At 35.7% G+C, this 18,710-nt stretch overlaps 1 protein-coding gene across 1 annotated transcript; it reads right to left on the bottom strand.

Annotated features, from left to right (window-relative positions):
• Positions 1 to 8,910: 8,910 nt before the first annotated feature.
• On the bottom strand, positions 8,911 to 18,249 carry LOC126830072 (pleiotropic regulator 1). Its single transcript, XM_050560287.1, has 13 exons — positions 18,115 to 18,249; positions 16,883 to 16,989; positions 16,593 to 16,702; positions 14,284 to 14,344; positions 14,104 to 14,143; positions 13,620 to 13,721; positions 13,135 to 13,227; positions 12,076 to 12,225; positions 11,347 to 11,448; positions 10,625 to 10,836; positions 9,924 to 10,063; positions 9,417 to 9,610; positions 8,911 to 9,234 (listed from the first exon to the last, which is right to left on the bottom strand). Exons 1-13 carry the CDS (start codon positions 18,127 to 18,129, stop codon positions 9,175 to 9,177), a joined length of 1,386 nt encoding a protein of 461 aa, XP_050416244.1. The 5' UTR covers positions 18,130 to 18,249; the 3' UTR covers positions 8,911 to 9,174.
• Positions 18,250 to 18,710: the final 461 nt, after the last annotated feature.

Below are 18,710 nucleotides of genomic sequence, written 5' to 3' on the forward strand. Positions count from 1 at the left end.
TTTGTTTAACCTCTCAGATTACGCATGCAGCATAGCCTCGATCTCATGTCTCATGTCAAGATGTATCTAGGTCAAAGTTTGTTGACCTCATTGTGGCGCTGTTATCCCGCTTGATTGATAGCCGACTGTCATCGCTCATGACACAACCATGATCAAAGGAAAGACTCGTAACACAAATTTCTTTCGTAAAGGTGAAATGGATATTAGTAAAGAAAATGCACATTTTTAAAAACTAATGTCAAACAATGTCCCAAAACACAAATAAAATAAAATAATCTACCTTTGTATTTTGTCAGTGAACCTAAAATTTATAAAGTTTATTTGGGCGCAGCAGGTCCATGTTCTTGAGGGGTTGCAAGTATCCCGCATACGGAACTTGGTTGGCTATTAACCATGCAATCCTATGCGAAGATACAAGATAAGACTGACACCCCAATACCAACCCCTGTCTGTTATGCAGCAAAGTCCTGGGGCGGCAGTGTAGTCTTCTTTTTTTTTGGGGGGGGGGGGGTCCGAGTGGTCTGGATATCCTCGAACCAACCGGTTCCCTTGGGCCCCCATTGCCTTTGTAGAATTAGAAAATGAAACTTGCTATTTTTATTCTCGGATTTTGACCATTATATTTTTCAGTGGATGCGAATGAGAATTTTGTTCATTTTGGAAAAAAAAAAGAAAAGATATGTCATGTTTTTCCCATCGGGTCACGTCCGACGGTTCGGGGGCGAGTCCTCGCCTGACAATATCGAAAATTAAAATATTGTGTATTGATGCTGCAGAAAGCCACACTAAATGTCAAGATCGTGATTTGTAATTTTTACAGTTATTATTATTTATTTTTTGTCGTGTTTTATAAATTTTTTTAATGATTATCATTTCGAAGAGCATTGGTTCAATAGGTACTACTTGGTGCTAATATGACTGGAAACGTCGTGCATTCATTTATTTCATTGTGTAATTTAGATTTCAATGAATTTCAAAATAGTTTCATTCTGGAATTTGCCATGGTCTGCTTTTTTTAAAAGTAGCTCAGACTCTAACTCGATATCATCCAAAGTCTTCAACATTGAAAACACGAATTATTTGTCAATTTAAATCAACATTGATGTTGTGATCTCATCGAGAAAAGAAGGGCTTCTGATATCCAATATTTAAGACAAAATAAACATTTTGCCATTGGTGCTCCGCGCCAATCGTAACCCGGGGCTAGATATATTCCACAAGTCAACTGGCGGGGTTTCGATTCCCCGGTTGTACGTGACAAGGAGTAGGGTCGCCTGTCCAACCTCGTGGGTTTTCTCCGGGTCCTCCGGTTTCCTCCCACTGCTAAAGACCCCTACGCGCAAGCGAATGATTGAAATAAAATTGAACCATGTGTTAGTCTCGAAATGACCCAGTTTGTGTCGAGTGGACCTTAAACCCCATCTCCCTCTCTCTCTCTCCTCTCTCTCTCTCTGTTTTAGACTGGAAGAACCAAACGCTAGAGATTGCCATTCGATTGAGATATCTGGCGTATTTCGGCGAACATAACTCATTTCAAATTAGAATCACACTGAGACTACTAAACGACCCACGTGTATACTTTTCTGTTCGGGGTCTGTTTTTCTACAGTGGCAAATCGCTATTCTTTGGCACCTAGAAATGGACACAAATGGGCCGCAACGCTTATAATAATGTAATATATATGTATATAAACTGATTTACATTCAATCATTTCTGTTTTTACTGTAATTTCTAATCGGTTATGTTTAGTGAAATACGCGAAGAGTCTGAATTGAATAACAGTCTTTGGCATCTGGTTATTCCAGTCAACACCGGAAGTATTTTCCTACATGGGTTATGTTTAAGCATCGTTCATCGAGTCGCCATACAAATGGCGCTCGAAAGCTTTCTGGCACATGATTCGTGTGCCAATTTTAAAATTTTCATCTTGTCTTAAATATTGGATATCAGAATCCCAACTTTTCACGGTAAGATAGCAACATCGATGTTGATTTAAACTGACCAATAAGTCGTGTTTGCAATGTCGAAGATTGTCGATGATATTGAGTTACGTGGCTCCTTTAAATGAAATAGAGTATATGGTGTTTAAGAGAATTACTCACTGTCTCGTGCATGGCATAACAGAGGAGAGGACACAGTCATAATCAGACTGGCATGTTGTATGAATAAAATCTAATAAGAAATAACCCAAACCTTTATATAATTTGCCGTTAGTGGCCAGGGTAACTATTTTATTAAAAATTCACCCACATAACGTCATAGTGGTCAAGATCATTTTCTTGCTCAGTGGCTGGCTATTCGACCCGAGACACCTCTTCGTTTGACCTTGCTCCACAAGGAGTACGAAAAGAGAAATTCTACTAGCAGGCGTTAGACTTTGACACCAATGCCATCTTAAATATCTCGAGGCAAGAAGACAATATTGAATATACAGAGGGCAACAGTAGCAGACGACATCTACACCTACAGTCCGCACATCGGTATTACCATGACGTCATGAAATGCAATTCAACTTATCCCCAGCGGCTTTTTAATCTACGTCACATTTAGCGACCAGTGTTCTTTGACTAGCCGATCATTTCAATATTTTAGGTGATGGCATTAACTTGGTCAGTAGGTTATTAGGTAATCATTTAAGCGAGTAAAAACGGCGAGTAAACTGACACATAGACTTGCACATCGATTTTTTCTAACAGCAAGTGCCGTGACGTCACAGTGACGTCCAGAGATCAACTGGTAATTACGGTGTATCCGCCATGTCATAGTATTGAAGAAGAAAAAAAAAGACGCTCAGCTTAGATGACTTAATTCATTCTATAAAGTACATCATTGACCTTTCCTGTATTATAAAGTAGGGCCACGGGTTTTAAATACAGTGTTCGTGTAACTGCATTTGATTTTAACTACATATTTCAAGCTAGAGCTTTGAGTTCCATCGGAACCTGAGAGAGAGAAATGGGGTTTAACTAGGTCATTTCGGGAATAACATATGGTTTTAATTTTATTTCAATAATTCGCTTGCGCGTAGGGGTCTTTAGCAGTGGGAGGAAACCGGAGGACCCGGAGAAAACCCACGAGGTTGGACAGGCAACCCTACTCCTTGTCACGTACAACCGGGGATTCGAAACCACGCCAGTTGACTCAATGACAGGCCTCGTGATACAGCGCGCGCGTGCTAACCATTCGGCCATCCCCCCATCGGAATCTCTTCAGGCTTTAATAACCATAAGGCAAATAAGGCACGTGCCTTAGGGCCAGCCAAAAATCCAGGCCACAAAATAATAAAGTAAAACTTTTTTGATAATTATCAGGTGGTGACAAAAATGCTTGCCTTTATTTTTATGTAAATAAATTGCATCCTTCTTCATCTACGCGTTTGTCCTTAAAGCTTTCCATACTCTGGCAAAGGGTTGACATGATGTTTCGTCCCTTTACACACGTGAGGTTTGTTTACATTTGTTGCGGGAAAGAATCTCGTAAGTAATTTCATATTTTTTTAAAATTTTCATTGATTTCGCAATTGACATTAGATGTATTTCATGTAATTATAAACAGGCATAGACCAACATAACGAGTGAAACATTGTCGAAAACAAGCTGATATGACTAGGGAAGCCAAGGTGAAAATTCCGATGGCGGTTCTGTGAAAAGACAATCCTCAGCCTGGTCAGCTGTTCGTAAATCTCTAGTCAGTAGTTTCAGGCCACCTATCAAAATGTGCCTTAGGGCCAGCAGAGCCTTAATCCGGCACTGAGCGTAACTATATAAACTCAACCGTAATTATGATGTAACGGTGATATTTGAACGTTTTTTACAATCAAGTGAAAATTGTGACCTCCAGAGAGTCCAGAAGCTCAAAATGCACAATCCGGGGCCATATTCCAGTAATATCGACAGGAACCGAGATCTTTTGGTTATAAACATATAGGCTACATTGTAAGTTTCATCAAAATCCGATAAAAATAGTGACCTCTATAGTGGTCCACAACCTTAGTATTATTACGCATATATGTGTTTAGTTCAGCATCACGGGAAACCACCATCGGCTGCGTTTTCGTGGCAAGGGATTTAGAAAAGAATTAAAACTTTCTTGTTGAGTAAGTTCATTTGCCAGAAATCGTCCAGAAAGCATCTGCGACGCCCCCCCCCCCCCTAAATCATGAATTTCTTCCACTGGTTCTGCGAGGGATATAAATAAAATAATATTTAAGTTGATAAACTGATGGGAAAAAATGCAGCAGGCGTCTCTTTGTAAAATACCTTAAATCGCTACACGAAATAGAAAGGTGATGTCCTAAATTATCAAAGAAGAAATAATATTGCTTTTTTAATATACTTAAATATAATTCTCTTGTATTATGATTTTTGTAACTTAAAAATATATAAAGCCATTTTGAAATACAAACCGATATCAACGATTAAAATAAAAATAAATTAAATGGCTACACTATGTCTTCGTGTTTGTAACAGTTTTGCGTTTAGTATTGCACTGTCTATATTGTACAATAATGTCGTCCATCCAATGAAATGGGGCTTAACATACTACTTAAACCAGTGTGGGGGGGGGGGGGACAGAAGGGCCCGGAGAAAACCCACGAGGTTGGACAGACGACCCTACTCCTTGTAACGTACAACCGGGAACCGAAACTACGCCAGTTGGCTCAAGGACAGACCTTATGATACAGCGCGCACGTGCTAAGCATTCGGTCATCCAAACCCCCTCCCCCACCCGCAAGCTGGGATCGAATACGGTACCTTCAAGTTAGCGAGCCAGGGTCTTACTCAATGAGCCGCCATGGCTCCAGACTTAAAGAAAATCTTATTCGAAACTTAAAATTAACACCATAATAGACCTAGATGACAACTCTTATGTTTTTAAACATTCATTATTTATTAAAGGGCGTATAGCTATATTCTTTGGAACCTTAAAATAGACGAAATAGGTCTAAAGCCACATAATAATGTAATTTGAATTATATAAAGTGATTTACATTCAATTTTTAAATACATAATTGTAAATTCTTATCGATTATATTCGGTGAAATGTCCAAACTGAACTGAGGCCGTTTACACCTGCTTAGGCCATTCTACATGTTATTTTGTCGTTTGTGAATCAGCCATAACTAATTACTTCTGCATTGTCTTGTAGTATATGTTTTTCTTTGTTCATTACAATTGGCGCCAAATAAACAGAGTACACGACTCGTGTACTGATTTCAAAATATTTACTATGTCTTAAATGTTGGATATTAGGATCCCATATTTTCACGGCAAGATACCAACATCAACATTGATTGAAATGGACCAATATTGAATTCTCATTCGTGTTTTTAATTTCGAATATTGTGGATAATATTACGTTTCACATTTTGCTCCTTTAATTAAATAACACTAGGTGTATATTTGTGTTCGTGTATCAAACGGGTTAATTCTGTGTGGAAAAACTCTCATACTGATCACTAGCAGTGAATATTCGCTAGCCCCCTACAGTCATTGATAGGGATGACATCGATGCGACTTAATAAGCCCCAAATATTAACTTTTTTCCTTCTGCAAATTAAATTCTAAAACAGTTTTTTTAAGCATTCGAAAAATATAATATAAAGGTGTTTCAAGTATATGTAGATATATAGGTGAACAATATTTCCTATTTAGTGTAAATGGGTATGTAAAATGAGTAAAAGGCACCATTCTGCCCGGACTAGTAGTGTCTTATGTAAACAATACACGTGCCATTAAGCCAATGATTGACGCCGCGTGATGTGACGTCACATGATAAAGCAGTCATCTTTTACAGAGCTATTTATAATGTTCGCAATACCTCTGTGAAACAGATTGAAAAACTCTTAGAAACCTGTATCCTAGTGCCTGGGTGGACATGTCTACATTCTTGCCTCAGTTACAGTCACTAGTGATCGTTGCGATTATCATGTCCCTCGTGTCAACAGAATTCCTTAAATGAGTAACATAAACCCGTTAAACAAATCTAGCGATTATTTCCGAACAGCTCAATATTTTGGGCTCAAACCTTTACACAAGCTAACTCTATACATTTTAGTGTTCGGTCGCTTACATAAATGCACTTTTACTTCGCTGAAAACTGTGGATGTCTCTTTAAAAAAAAAGTACCCCCCCACCTCCCCAAATAACAGTCCTATTCCAACGGCCCCATATCAAGCCATACGAGACATTTTTTAACCGTTGGAAGATGTGGAAAATCATAGATATCATGTTGTTGTAATCTGATTTATGATACCGTTGCTTTAAGTTTAAATATACGTATAGGGAGAAAGTAGGTTATTGCAACCGACTGGTACCGTTATATCATAAAGGCTTATACTTTTGATAAAATTACCCAGAGGGAATTATAGACTTATATACCACACATGATAATCCCTTACCGGGATTATATGACAGGGATAAATATGGCTTATATTGACTGGATATGTTCAACAGCAGTGCACGAATTATGATCTAACAAAAACCGTAGGCGTATAAATATATACGGATAGAATACGAGGTCAGTCCTCTACAGAAACTATTCACTTTTCGTCTGATCAATGCTTGTTCAGATTTGCATGATCGGTTCTTGTAATGGTGTCTGATCACTCTTTATTGAAACCGCACTAAATCTTCCAATTAGGCACTTCTCAATTTTTCTTGACGTCATTGTTGACGTCAGACCTCTAGCTGAGGGCACGCGCATTGGTCACGAGGGTCTAGTTCCTATCGATTGAAAACGCGAATCGCGGAAAACCTATTAGATTTACTACTTCTTTGACAACACACCAGATAATCGACAGGTTTTTTTTATTTATCAATAGTTCATAGACAGATATTCCCAGTTTCATTTATTTATTTTATTTCAAATACTTATGCTTTATATTTACAAAGATGGTCTAGATTTCATTTCGTTATTGACATAGCTATTTGAGCAGGGCAAAAATAGACATAAATAAATCGTTTAGTTCCATTCTAGGGCATAGATAAAGGTGTGATATTTCAAATACACAAAAAAGTCATTATTTATTTATGAGCGCACTTGCATATTATTTAATGTTCTCATGTTAATCAAGAAGGCTATAAATTAAATAATTTGAATGAATATTCTAGAAAAGGCTTTGACATAGATGACATAATTATCCAATCCCAGGTTTATAAAGTAATATTCAAGTAATTTAAGCGAATATTCTAGAAAAAAAGTAACACGTTTGCATTTACGTAATAGCCAATAGAATTTGAACAGTCAGTTTGGAATTTCCTCTTGTTAAATCATCATTTCCAGCATCATTATAAGTCACAGCTCGATCTAAAATTACAGTTGTAAAGGGTAAACTGAGTGAAAGTACGAGGTTTGAAAGTCAGTATAAATAAACAGACGGCAGATTTTAGCTCTATCGATTTGCCAAGCGGTCGTGTAATCTTCCATCTATACTTAAAGGGAAGCAACTCTTACAAAATAACGGCGCAAATTTTGATCATAAAAAAGATTTGTGTCACTTCGCGAGAATATGACCAAATCTTACTCCCTCATACAATAAACTTAAAACGAACAATATGTTGGTAGACATCCAGGCAATAGAATTGTAATATATCGGCTATACCCAATGGTGGCGACAGGATTAACTTTGTGTTTGGATGCATGTCCAAGGGAGCTAGGGCGTCGGGGTCTCCAGCTAACGCCAATCTCCTTAAACTGAGTGTATCGTAAATTATCTCGTTAGATTTGTTCTGGGCCACAAATATATTTTTCGAATGGTTTTATATGTAGGCTTTTGATTGTCTATGACACATTTTTTCAATATGTAGAGACTTAAATGCATTAGGAATTGAAAAAAATTGGGGGTCATAAATATTGAAGTGGGTGTATAAAAATGAGAATACAGTGCATATTAATCTTTATGAATAACCTAAATTTAAAAGTAAATTGGGATCAAAACCAACTTCAATACAAGGGTAATGAGCTTGAAATTAATGTCAGGACAAACTATGGTACTGATCGATAGAATGTCAAGGCAAACTATGGTACTAATCAATAGAATGTCAGGACAAACTATGGTACTGATCAATATAATTTCAGGAGAAACTATGGTACTGATCAATAGAATGTCAGTAGAAACTATGGTACTGATCAATAGAATGTCCGGAGAAACTATGGTACTGATCAATAGAATGTCAGTAGAAACTATGGTACTGATCAATAGAATGTCCGGAGAAACTATGGTACTGATCAATAGAATGTCAGTAGAAACTATGGTACTGATCAATATAATTTAAGGAGAAACTATGGTACTGATCAATAGAATGTCAGTAGAAACTATGGTACTGATCAATATAATTTAAGGAGAAACTATGGTACTGATCAATAGAATGTCAGTAGAAACTATGGTACTGATCAATAGAATGTCAGTAGAAACCATGGTACTGATCAATAGAATGTCCGGAGAAAGAATGGAAGAGAATCTGGTACTAATCAACAGGATGTCAGGAGATAGGAGATGGGCTTCTTAAGACGCAATCTGATTAAAACACAGATCCTATTTTGTTTTTTATGGTTCAAAATTTTGTTTTATTTGTCTGTACTACACTAGGATCTGGAAGAGTTGTTATATTATCTGCGTTCTGAATGGCGTGGGGTATTAGCCAATGAAACCATCTGTTACGGCAACTTCTTGGCATGTCATGCACGAAACTGTGGGTAAACCACTAAAAATGTCAACGCTGATTGATTAATCAATGTCTGACGTCATAGGGTCAAAAGCCGCTTGTATGACCTCTGACGCGACCTATCGCTACAACTGGTCAGGTCTTCATGTAGTGTAGGGCCATCGAAAGTATAAAAAACAAAACGAAATATAGATCTGTATTTTAATCAGATTGCTTAAGAAGGTAAGAGATAATGAAGACAATAAACCGTTGTACAATGGGATTTTATTTACAAATGAATATTTTCTTTACAGTACGATAATATGAATTCTTCTGGTAAAAAACACTGCTTCAAATTCAAGCATAGATGACATATTAAATGTCTTTACTGTTTTTGTACTTTTAAAATATATCAAATACATAGCCAGCAGAACTCGGTAGAAATCTCTGGAGATTGGATCTTATGCGTTTTCATCTTATTCCTGGCCTGCACATTTAAACATTTGGTAATGATGAAGCAATGAAAGAATTAATATCTCTTTTTCTTCAAAATATCAGCCCTCCAGTTGACAGGATGGGTCTCTTCAGTCTGAAAATGAGAAATATTTTTTTTAAAAAAAGTTATTTCATCTGTTCAAATTTGTATAGCTATAATTTTGGCTAGCCAAATATTAAATATTACAAATTTATGGTGTGTACTCAATAAGCTTTTTATTTTATCCAAATTAAAAAATTAAAATAAAAAAAAAGATAATCATCTCTGAAACTTACAGCTGTCTCATCTTCTTTGTATATTTTAATTGTTTTATCTGCTTCACCTGTTATTAAACGACTACCACTGTGATCAAAAGAAAGAGCAAATATCCCAGCTTCAGAGTCAATAGACCCGGGTTGAGCCATTCCTTGTAATCTCTGGAAGTTATATCCAGTTCTCCAATCCCAGAAATGCATTGTGCCATTATCGGCTGTAAGAAAAAATAAACAAAAATGAATGTTACTTTTAAATAAAACGTCTCATTTTCATTTAACGTTCACAGTACTTTATTCTGAGACTAACAATTTTATTTACCTCTGACGCTTTAAACTTCTATCCAGCTGTGTTGACAGAGAATTGTCAATAGCAAACTATATGTAAAGCAACTAAGCCATCTACAAGTTCTGCCATTCACATAATCTATTTATCACATAAAATAACACTCTGTTTTTAAATGGTTATTGAAAGGTTTAGATTGAATAAAACCCATATTCGTTAATAAGATTAAATCATGATAGACTCACCTCCTGAAACTAAAACACCATCTGAATTGAGAGCCAGGCTGTTTATAATGGCATTATGACCAGTTAAATTCTGTAAAAAGTTACCCTCAGGGAATTTCCATTGTTTGATATTATCTGGTGAAGCAGTAGCAAAACTATATCTAAAATAGACAAATCATTATTAGCATGAATGAATGGTAATGCAAGAGGGAGAACCTGCTCGGACCTTAAGCTTTTTCACCCCACCTGAACAACTAGGCACACTTTTCTTGTCAGTACCAGGCTTGAAAAATTCTATAAGACAGGTCAGTGTCCGACTGATCGACTACTGCTGCCTGAAATTTATTATAACACTGATATCAATTTATTTAGTCCGACTAAAATCAACAATAGTACAATATTAATTAGTTTATTTTTAATTCATTAATCTTTTCTATATCAGTCATGTCAGCGTTTTAACATTTATAATCGCCATCTATGTAAGAGTTTTACTGGGAGTTTTTGGCATTGTTTAGTTGTGAAAATGAACTCTATAGACATCAATAATTTTTGGAGTTATTTCCCTTGTAATCAAAGTTCACGTTTTTCAGATATTTTTTCAAGTTTGCTGGGATTGTAGAGAAATTCTTTTAAAAACATCAAAACAGTGGATGACTAAATTGCTGGTGGACATTGCCTGCCGACCTGTCTTTCCACCAATAGAAAATAAGAGGTTAACTTACTGGGCTGGATGTAGTGCAGCAGCTCGAACACTCTTTTTGTGATTGGTTAATGTGACTCTCGTTCTACCTGCCGCTAAATCCCAAAGTCTGATGGTACAGTCATGACTTCCAGATATAACTTGAGGTTCGGCACTCTGACATTTAACTACAGCTACCGTATTCTGATGTCCTGACATTGTGTGTACACATGCCTTAGTTCTTATATCCCATATCTACAATAAAATAATAAACAAGATGACAAAACACAGACATCGTAGACAAACCAGAGATCAGAGAAATATCAGTCTGTGAATGGATCGGAAATTTGTCGTTATGCAATCAAAACTTCAAACAAATTTGGACGAATAACGAAACACATAAGCTTCACCAGTTAATTGGTACAAATTTACGATATTTTTTTAATTTTCTAAATAATCGAGTTTAATGTTAAGTCATGTACAGACAAATTCTATATGCCTTCTACAAATCTTGTTTTTATGATTAGCAATTAGAGAATTATATAACCAACAAAACATGGCTTTTTAGGGATTTTGAGCTGATAAGAGACCACTTGTCGCAACATTGTGCTATGTGTACAAACCTGTGATTGTTTTTACATATTAAAATTATGTTTTTTATTGTACTCAATCCCACTTCTGGATTATAAATCTGGTGACTGTTGATTGATGATCATATAATAAGCAGAATGTGGTTATTTGGTATTTTAAGAAAAATGATCTTACCCTAACTGAAGCATCACGACCAGCACTAGCTAATATGTCTATATTTGGATGTATATCTAGAGAATGTACAGCACTCAGATGACCGTGAAAATGACGGATAACCTGTAATACAAAGAGTGATATAAATCATTTTATTAACCGTCCTTGGTAACTGGAGGAAACTAGACACAATTTATACCATCAAAAATATCGAGATGGTGAGGGTCTGGAACAAGCGTCAAATCTAGGTTGTTGCTGATAGATTAAGTCCATCTGCTCTTTAAACTGTGTCTGTCATGGTGTAGTCTACTTGATGTTATTGATATGGTAGTAACAGGTCAGTACAATAGTCACTGGCTCTAATATACTTATTGTATTTGAATCTGTTTGACAGAGGAACATATCTACCCCCAATTTGAATCTTAAAATTATCAAGCACATGCACAAGCATATTTGCTATGAAAGGAATATTGCCCTGATGGCTGACAGTGGCACTATAGACTACTCTTATTTACATTTATTACATACTGCCAGAGGAATCTTGGTTTTTCACACCATCTAAACAACTAGACATTTTTCCTTGTGAGGTCCTCCGTCCTGAACCGCTGACTAGGGAAAACCAGACCAGAAAATTCTAAGGAACTTTCTCAGTCAACACCGATATCGTTACTTAGCCACCTCAGCTCCCCATCAAGAAAGTACACAGATGAAAAGTCAGAAAACACTACAAAACCAGATGATACAACTAACCTTGTTATATTCGAGATCCCAACATTTAACTTGTTTATCTTCACCACATGAGAATAAATAAGGATTACGAGTGCTGACCGCCACACCTCGTACTGTACTAATATGTCCGGTCAAAGATAACTTTAACGTACCAGACGCTAAATCCCAGATCTACAAACAATAAAGATTGAAAAAATAAAATACAAATTCTCTTATAAATCTGGCAAATCATATTTTAATTACGATATTAGAAAATAAGTTCTGATTATTTATATTAATTTGTAACAAGATAATATGTCTTCTATAAATATTGATTCAATATTGGTGAGATTACATATTGATGTGATTACATAGAGATGTGATTAAATGGTGATGTGATGAAATATTGGGAGGAAACCGGGACGGCAACCAGAAAGATTAAACTAAAATATAAAAATTGTGATTTTTCATTGGCCCATCACTAAAATCTTGGTGCTCCACCTATTTTAACATACAATGTGCTGCACTACTGACAAGGGGGAACCACACCGGAAAATCTTGAGTAACTTTTTTGGCCAACGTAGGGATCGAACACGGAACCAATGTCTTACTCACTGGCTCCCTCTTAAACTAATTATAAACTATTCAGTCAACTGAAATGACTGTAAAGGGAAATTTCTCTTCTTAACAAAAAAAAATATAAAAAAATACTGCTATTTCCTTTACTCCCAACAATGGAGTCAGACAGGGATATTAGTTAATTAACTATTGTCAGAATTGCAAAGAAACCAGAAAATTAGTACAGAAGCTTGAATATTCTCCTCACTAAATATGTTGTAGTTCAGAGGGCCTTAATGTCCGCTTCCACTAAAGGTGTGATATCACAGACAAGTTGTTTTATTTCATACATTCAGTGAATGCACAGGTTTCATGTGGGAGGAAACCAAAGTACCCAGAGTAAATCCTCAAAGGTAAGAAGGCCTGCCTATCTCCAAGCCACATACGTTAACACCAGAGATTGAAACCATAACCAACCAAAGCTTGAAGCATGACACTCTGGACCACTAGGCCATCCCAAACCCAAATATGATTTTTGCTTACCTTTATAACTCTGTCACCCGCTCCTGTTACAAACCATTGATTGGCTGGTTCTACTGCTATACACCTCACCCAACCAAGATGTCCACTTATAACCTATAATATACAGTCAAAATAAATCTGTCAAATTACAACTCCATTCAAAACTTGAGATTGTCAAAATATTACCTGAAGTGAGAAATTCTCAACTATTATTTGTTTACTGTTGTGTAAAACTTTTAACTTAGTCCCAAGCATCTATCTGATGTTTGTTTAGAAAATTGCAAACCATCAGTGTTGATGTGTGTATAATGACCAGTTTTCATGATGCAAGCTACATGAGTATTTAGAACAGTCTATGGCACATGCTATCTCAGCAGCTTGACAATCAAACCATAGAATGGTTCTTTCTAGTAATTAGTCTTCATTAGACTAGTTGGTGCAGAAAAAAATGAACGTTAAATCCCATTCCATTCATTCTTTCTATTAAATGAATCATATCCACCTACCCTGTATAATTTCCATGGTGGATGCCAGTTAGGTCTAGGCATAGTTTGTGCTTTACGAGGTACTAACATCTGTTGTTGACCAACTGTTACAGATACCAGAGCCTGCAATACATACATTTAATTTCTAATCATTTACAATTTAACAAGAAATAATACCAGTGAGTGGCTAATAAAAACATGAACATATAATATCTAAATAAAATTTTAGTTTTCTAAAACACAACTGGACAAGACATGCAAAAGAAATGAATGAAAATAAAGTTCCACTAGGTCTAGAATAACCCTGTGATTTCCAGTGAGCTGATTCTGCATGAACAGCTGATTCTGGTCATGAACAGCTGATTTTGGTCATGAAAAAGCTGATTCTGGTCATGAACAGTTGATTCTGGTCATAAACAGTTGATTCATTGACAAACTGTCCACAAGAAGAAGAGAACCAGATAAAAAAAAAACAACAGATACTTGAATTTGATGTTAATGTTACCTTGGATGCCTGACTTCTCTCTGTTGTTTGCCCTCCTGGTCTGATAAAAGAAAAGAAAGTATATTTAAATATTTAAATAAGTAATACGAGTAGATGCCATATAGAAAATATGTGCTCTGAATGTTAATAATTGTAAAATAACACAGAACTCGGATACTATAACTATACTTTGATACTAACCTTGTTTGTTCATATGGCGTTATTTCCATTCCTCTACTGGTATTGTTTTCTCCTCCAGTACCTAATATAATACAAATAGTTAAAACAACCAGCGGCTGCCAGGCAGGATACGCCCACATTTTTCGAGAGATGGATAGAGAACAAGCTAAGAAGAAAGTGATTTTTCCTACAATCAAGGGCCATAATTCAGGAAATTAAAATTCAATATGCGCGAATATCGAAAAAAAACAAGATCTTTGGGTTATAAACTTACATTTCAAGTTTCAACAAAATCAGATAAAAATTGTGACCTCTATAGGGTCCACAACCTTGATATACCATATTTTTACGCTATTTGAGAATGAAGGGCAGCCATTTTGTCTGTCAGTTTTGGGCCGATTTTCACGAAATTCGAACTCAGCTGTCCTTAGGGTGTAACGGTGTAATAATAATACATTTTTTTTTAAATTGGATAAAAATTATGAACTCTATAGGGTCCACAAGCTAAAAACACGATTTTTCGTACAATCAGGGGCCATAATTCAGGAAGTTACGGTCAGATATGCGCGAATATCAAAAGGAACCGAGATCTTTGGGTTATAAACTTACAGTTCAAGTTTCAGCAAAATTGGATAAAAATTATGACCTCTATAGGGTTCACAAGCTAAAAACACGATTTTTCGTACAATCAGGGGCCATAATTCAGGAAGTTACGGTCAGATATGCGCGAATATCAAAAGGAACCGAGATCTTTGTGTTATAAACTTACATTTCAAGTTTCAACAAAATCGGATAAAAATTGTGACCTCTATAGGGTCCACAACCTTGATATACCATATTTTTACGCTATTTGAAAACGAAGGGCGGCCATTTTGTCTGTCAGTTTTGGGCCGATTTTCACGAAATTCGAATTCAGTCGTCCTTCGGGTGCAACGGTGATATAATAATACGATTTTTTAAATCGGATAAAAATTATGACCTCTATAGGGTTCACAAGCTAAAAACGCGATTTTTCGTAAAATCAGGGGCCATAATTCAGGAAGTTACGGTCCGATATGTGCAAATATCGCAAGGAACCGAGATCTTTGTGTTATAAACTTACATTTCAAGTTTCAACAAAATCTGATAAAAATTGTGACCTCTATACGGTCCACAACCTTGATATACCATATTTTTACGCTATTTGAGAACGAAGGGCGGCCATTTTGTCGGTCAGTTTTGGGCCGATTTTCACGAAATTCAAACTCAGTCGTCCTTGGGGTGCAACGGTGATATAATAATACGATTTTTTAAATCGGATAAAAATTATGACCTCTATAGGGTCCACAAGCTAAAAACGTGATTTTTTGTACAATCAGGGGTCATAATTCAGGAAGTTACGGTCCGATATGCGCGAATATCGAAAGGAACTGAGATCTTTGGGTTATAAACCTACATTTCAAGTTTCACAAAATCAGATAAAAATTGTGACCTCTATAGGGTCCACAAGCTAAAAACGTGATTTTTCGTACAAACAGGGGCCATAATCCATGAAGTTTCGATCCGATACATGCCAATATCGAAAGCAGCCCAGAACTTTTGGGGATAAACCTATATTTCAAGTTTTGTCAAAATCAGACAAGAATTGTGACCTGTAGAGAGTCCACAAACAAATTGTGGACGGACGGACGTAAGTCCGGACGGAAAGGGGCGACGACAATATACGTCCACATGAAAATGTGGGCTTATAGAAACATCAGATATTAACCTATGTATTATCCATTGATATCTAGAGGTTATTCTCTTGCTGTATTAACTCCAGGTATACAAGTTTTTTTATTCTACATAATAACCTAGTATGAGGTAATTATTCTATGTAATAACCCTGTGAAATTTATTCTTTACTTTTACTGTCCCTATTTTTTTTCGCTTTTTTTGTGACAGTTCATCAACTTATTTATGCTGAAAAACATAAAACCTTGTGAAGATGTCCCCCCCCCCCCATGGACAAAACCTTGACCTATGTCCTAAACCTTTCTTTTACATCGGAATTTACCATCGGGTTTTACTTTTTCCAGCATAACCTCAGAGTCATACTTTATCACTTCAGTTAAATAAAGAAGCAGTAATTATTAACATAACATTGCATCATTTCAATTATGAAGCAATACTCTGTGCATAATTAAATGTGTATTAAAGGTACTTATTTTTGATGCTCTCCAGACAAACATGTGTTCTTTTTGCTTTTCAGAGGGGATACTAAAATCTAATTTTTAATAGTACAACAGCTAAAATAAAACATTGAAAGCATACATTGTTTTTTCTTGATCAAAACTATAATTTTTACTTACCGTTCCACTGATTATCAATTGCTTTAGATTGTTTTGTTGTGGACTGTTTGGGCATGTCTAATACAGGTCCATATTCATCACGAACTTTACTCATCCTCTTTATTGTTTCACTAAGAAAAAGCAATCAAATTCATAAAATTTGATATTTATTGTCAAATACTTGATAAGTTTTTGTCATGGAATTCTAAGGCTACATGAGCTTAAGTTGGAAGCCATCAAATCAACTGACGCTTACAAAACTTAGGGCTTATTTTCAGACTGTTCCATAAAGAATTATATTTTTAACTGACCTTTTGTCATCTTTACAAGGTAAACTGCCTTGATCTGATATGAACATATCATGTGTTCTCTTCAATGATCTGAAAACCAGCGTGTGAACTGAATGTTTCTGAACATCCTGAAATTAAAGACAAAGATTTAATGGAATGAACATTGATATTTTCAAATAAGAAAGAGAGTATTATGCTTTAAACAGGCAATAGGCCTTACTGACTCTACTGATTATTCAGCCGTGCAGTCCTGTACAGCATTATCTCCTTTAGCTGCAATTTTTAGCCGAGATAATTCTTATCTATGGCTGCAATTGATACACTATACGACTCTTTACGCAAGTAAAATTAGGTTCAGTTGCAAAATTTTCAACACATATCATTGCTTGCATGGAAATAAGTGATTGTGTTACAAAACGTGAAGAGTGGAACACAGAAATCTTAATTTCATCATACCGAATAGTTTTTCTGTATTTTCGAGTGATATAATATCAAGAGATTTTGGTATGGCGGCCATTTTAACTGAACAGAAATTTTGCATAGCAGTTGAGTTTAATCAAATCATATAATTATGCGGCAAGGTTTCACCTTTATCTCAATGGGAATTGGTTTATTATATGTTAAGCTATGTACAGTACAGTTTGGGGTCAGTGTAATTGGAAATTAAGGGAGTTACAGGTCAGTAACTTTTTTGTAGTCAAATGACTACAAAACTTGTGCAAAGGAAGGCCCTAGGACAGTCCACTACTGTGGCTGGAGTAAGACGTAAGACATCAGTAGTGTAACCATTTCTATATCTCCTTCTCTTACTGGAGATTTCATGTCAGATTGTTCAAACTAGATAAGTGTTGTGGGCTAGATTTTGAGACAGAGATCTGGTACGGTTTAATGTTAGAAAAAATTGGTGGGAGGACTCTGTAACCACTCCATGAATTTGTATGCATTTACCGGTACCGTACCGTAAACTACAAGTAGATGAAAGAATGGGAATTGTAATGAGTGAGAACAAAAATAATTTATTTCAAAATTACATTTGAAATTAGAATTTAGATTTCTAGACAGATAAAACTTATGTATCTGTGTGTATAAAGTCCCGTAGCTCAAATTGAAAGCAAGTAGAATGGGCATAAATTTGATCTTTTTTTCATAAAAACAACAACTCAACAGTCAGAATATTGACGTTCTTCATCTAAACAATGAGATCATACGAAAAATAGTCAAACTGATCAACAAAAATATAATACGACTTTAACCTCTGTGAGTGCCATGACTGGATAATCTTCGAAATATGAATAATATGATAAAATTCTAAATAAATAAAACACTCAGGACGTTTTATATACTTTGTCCGCCATGCACGTTACATTTACTTCCGGTTGTACGGATTGGCAAATAACTACAACAAGTCTCACTTACCATTTGCGCACACTCCGCACAGAGAACTATCTACTTCAAGAATAGATCTCTGTCTTATGGCCAATCTTTCCAAAAAATCGTATACTATTTTGTTTTGCGGTTTTATTAAATTGAAACGGAATAAATACTTCTCAAAATTCTCGAGAATGTTTTCGACTAAAATGTTCTCAATCGTAGCCAATTTTAAACAGCCACTGTGACAGCCTAAGTTTAGTATGTTAGTTTACACGGCAAAAGCAATATTATTATTATTATTTTATTATCATCATTTATATAGCGCACGCTTTCACAAAATGTGTTCAGATGCGCTGTACAATATATATTACATAAAAAATATAAAAAATAAAACGTACGTTTAAAAATCTATAATAATTGTATAAAATTAAAACAGTAAAAAATAAATCTATAAATCAAAAGCTTGTTTGAATAAAAG

Source organism: Patella vulgata, chromosome 8 (genome assembly GCF_932274485.2).
Source record: "Patella vulgata chromosome 8, xgPatVulg1.2, whole genome shotgun sequence".
In the NCBI taxonomy this organism is placed as follows: domain Eukaryota; kingdom Metazoa; phylum Mollusca; class Gastropoda; family Patellidae; genus Patella; species Patella vulgata.

Bases quoted from the DNA above. Each gene is read 5' to 3' on its own strand.
- LOC126830072 (XM_050560287.1), bottom strand. The intron at 10,837-11,346 runs GTAAGATCATTT...ATTTTATTGTAG, and splicing joins GTCGTGATGCTTCAGTTAGG to ATATGGGATATAAGAACTAA. The intron at 9,235-9,416 runs GTAAGTTTCAGA...TCTCATTTTCAG, and splicing joins ACAAAGAAGATGAGACAGCT to ACTGAAGAGACCCATCCTGT.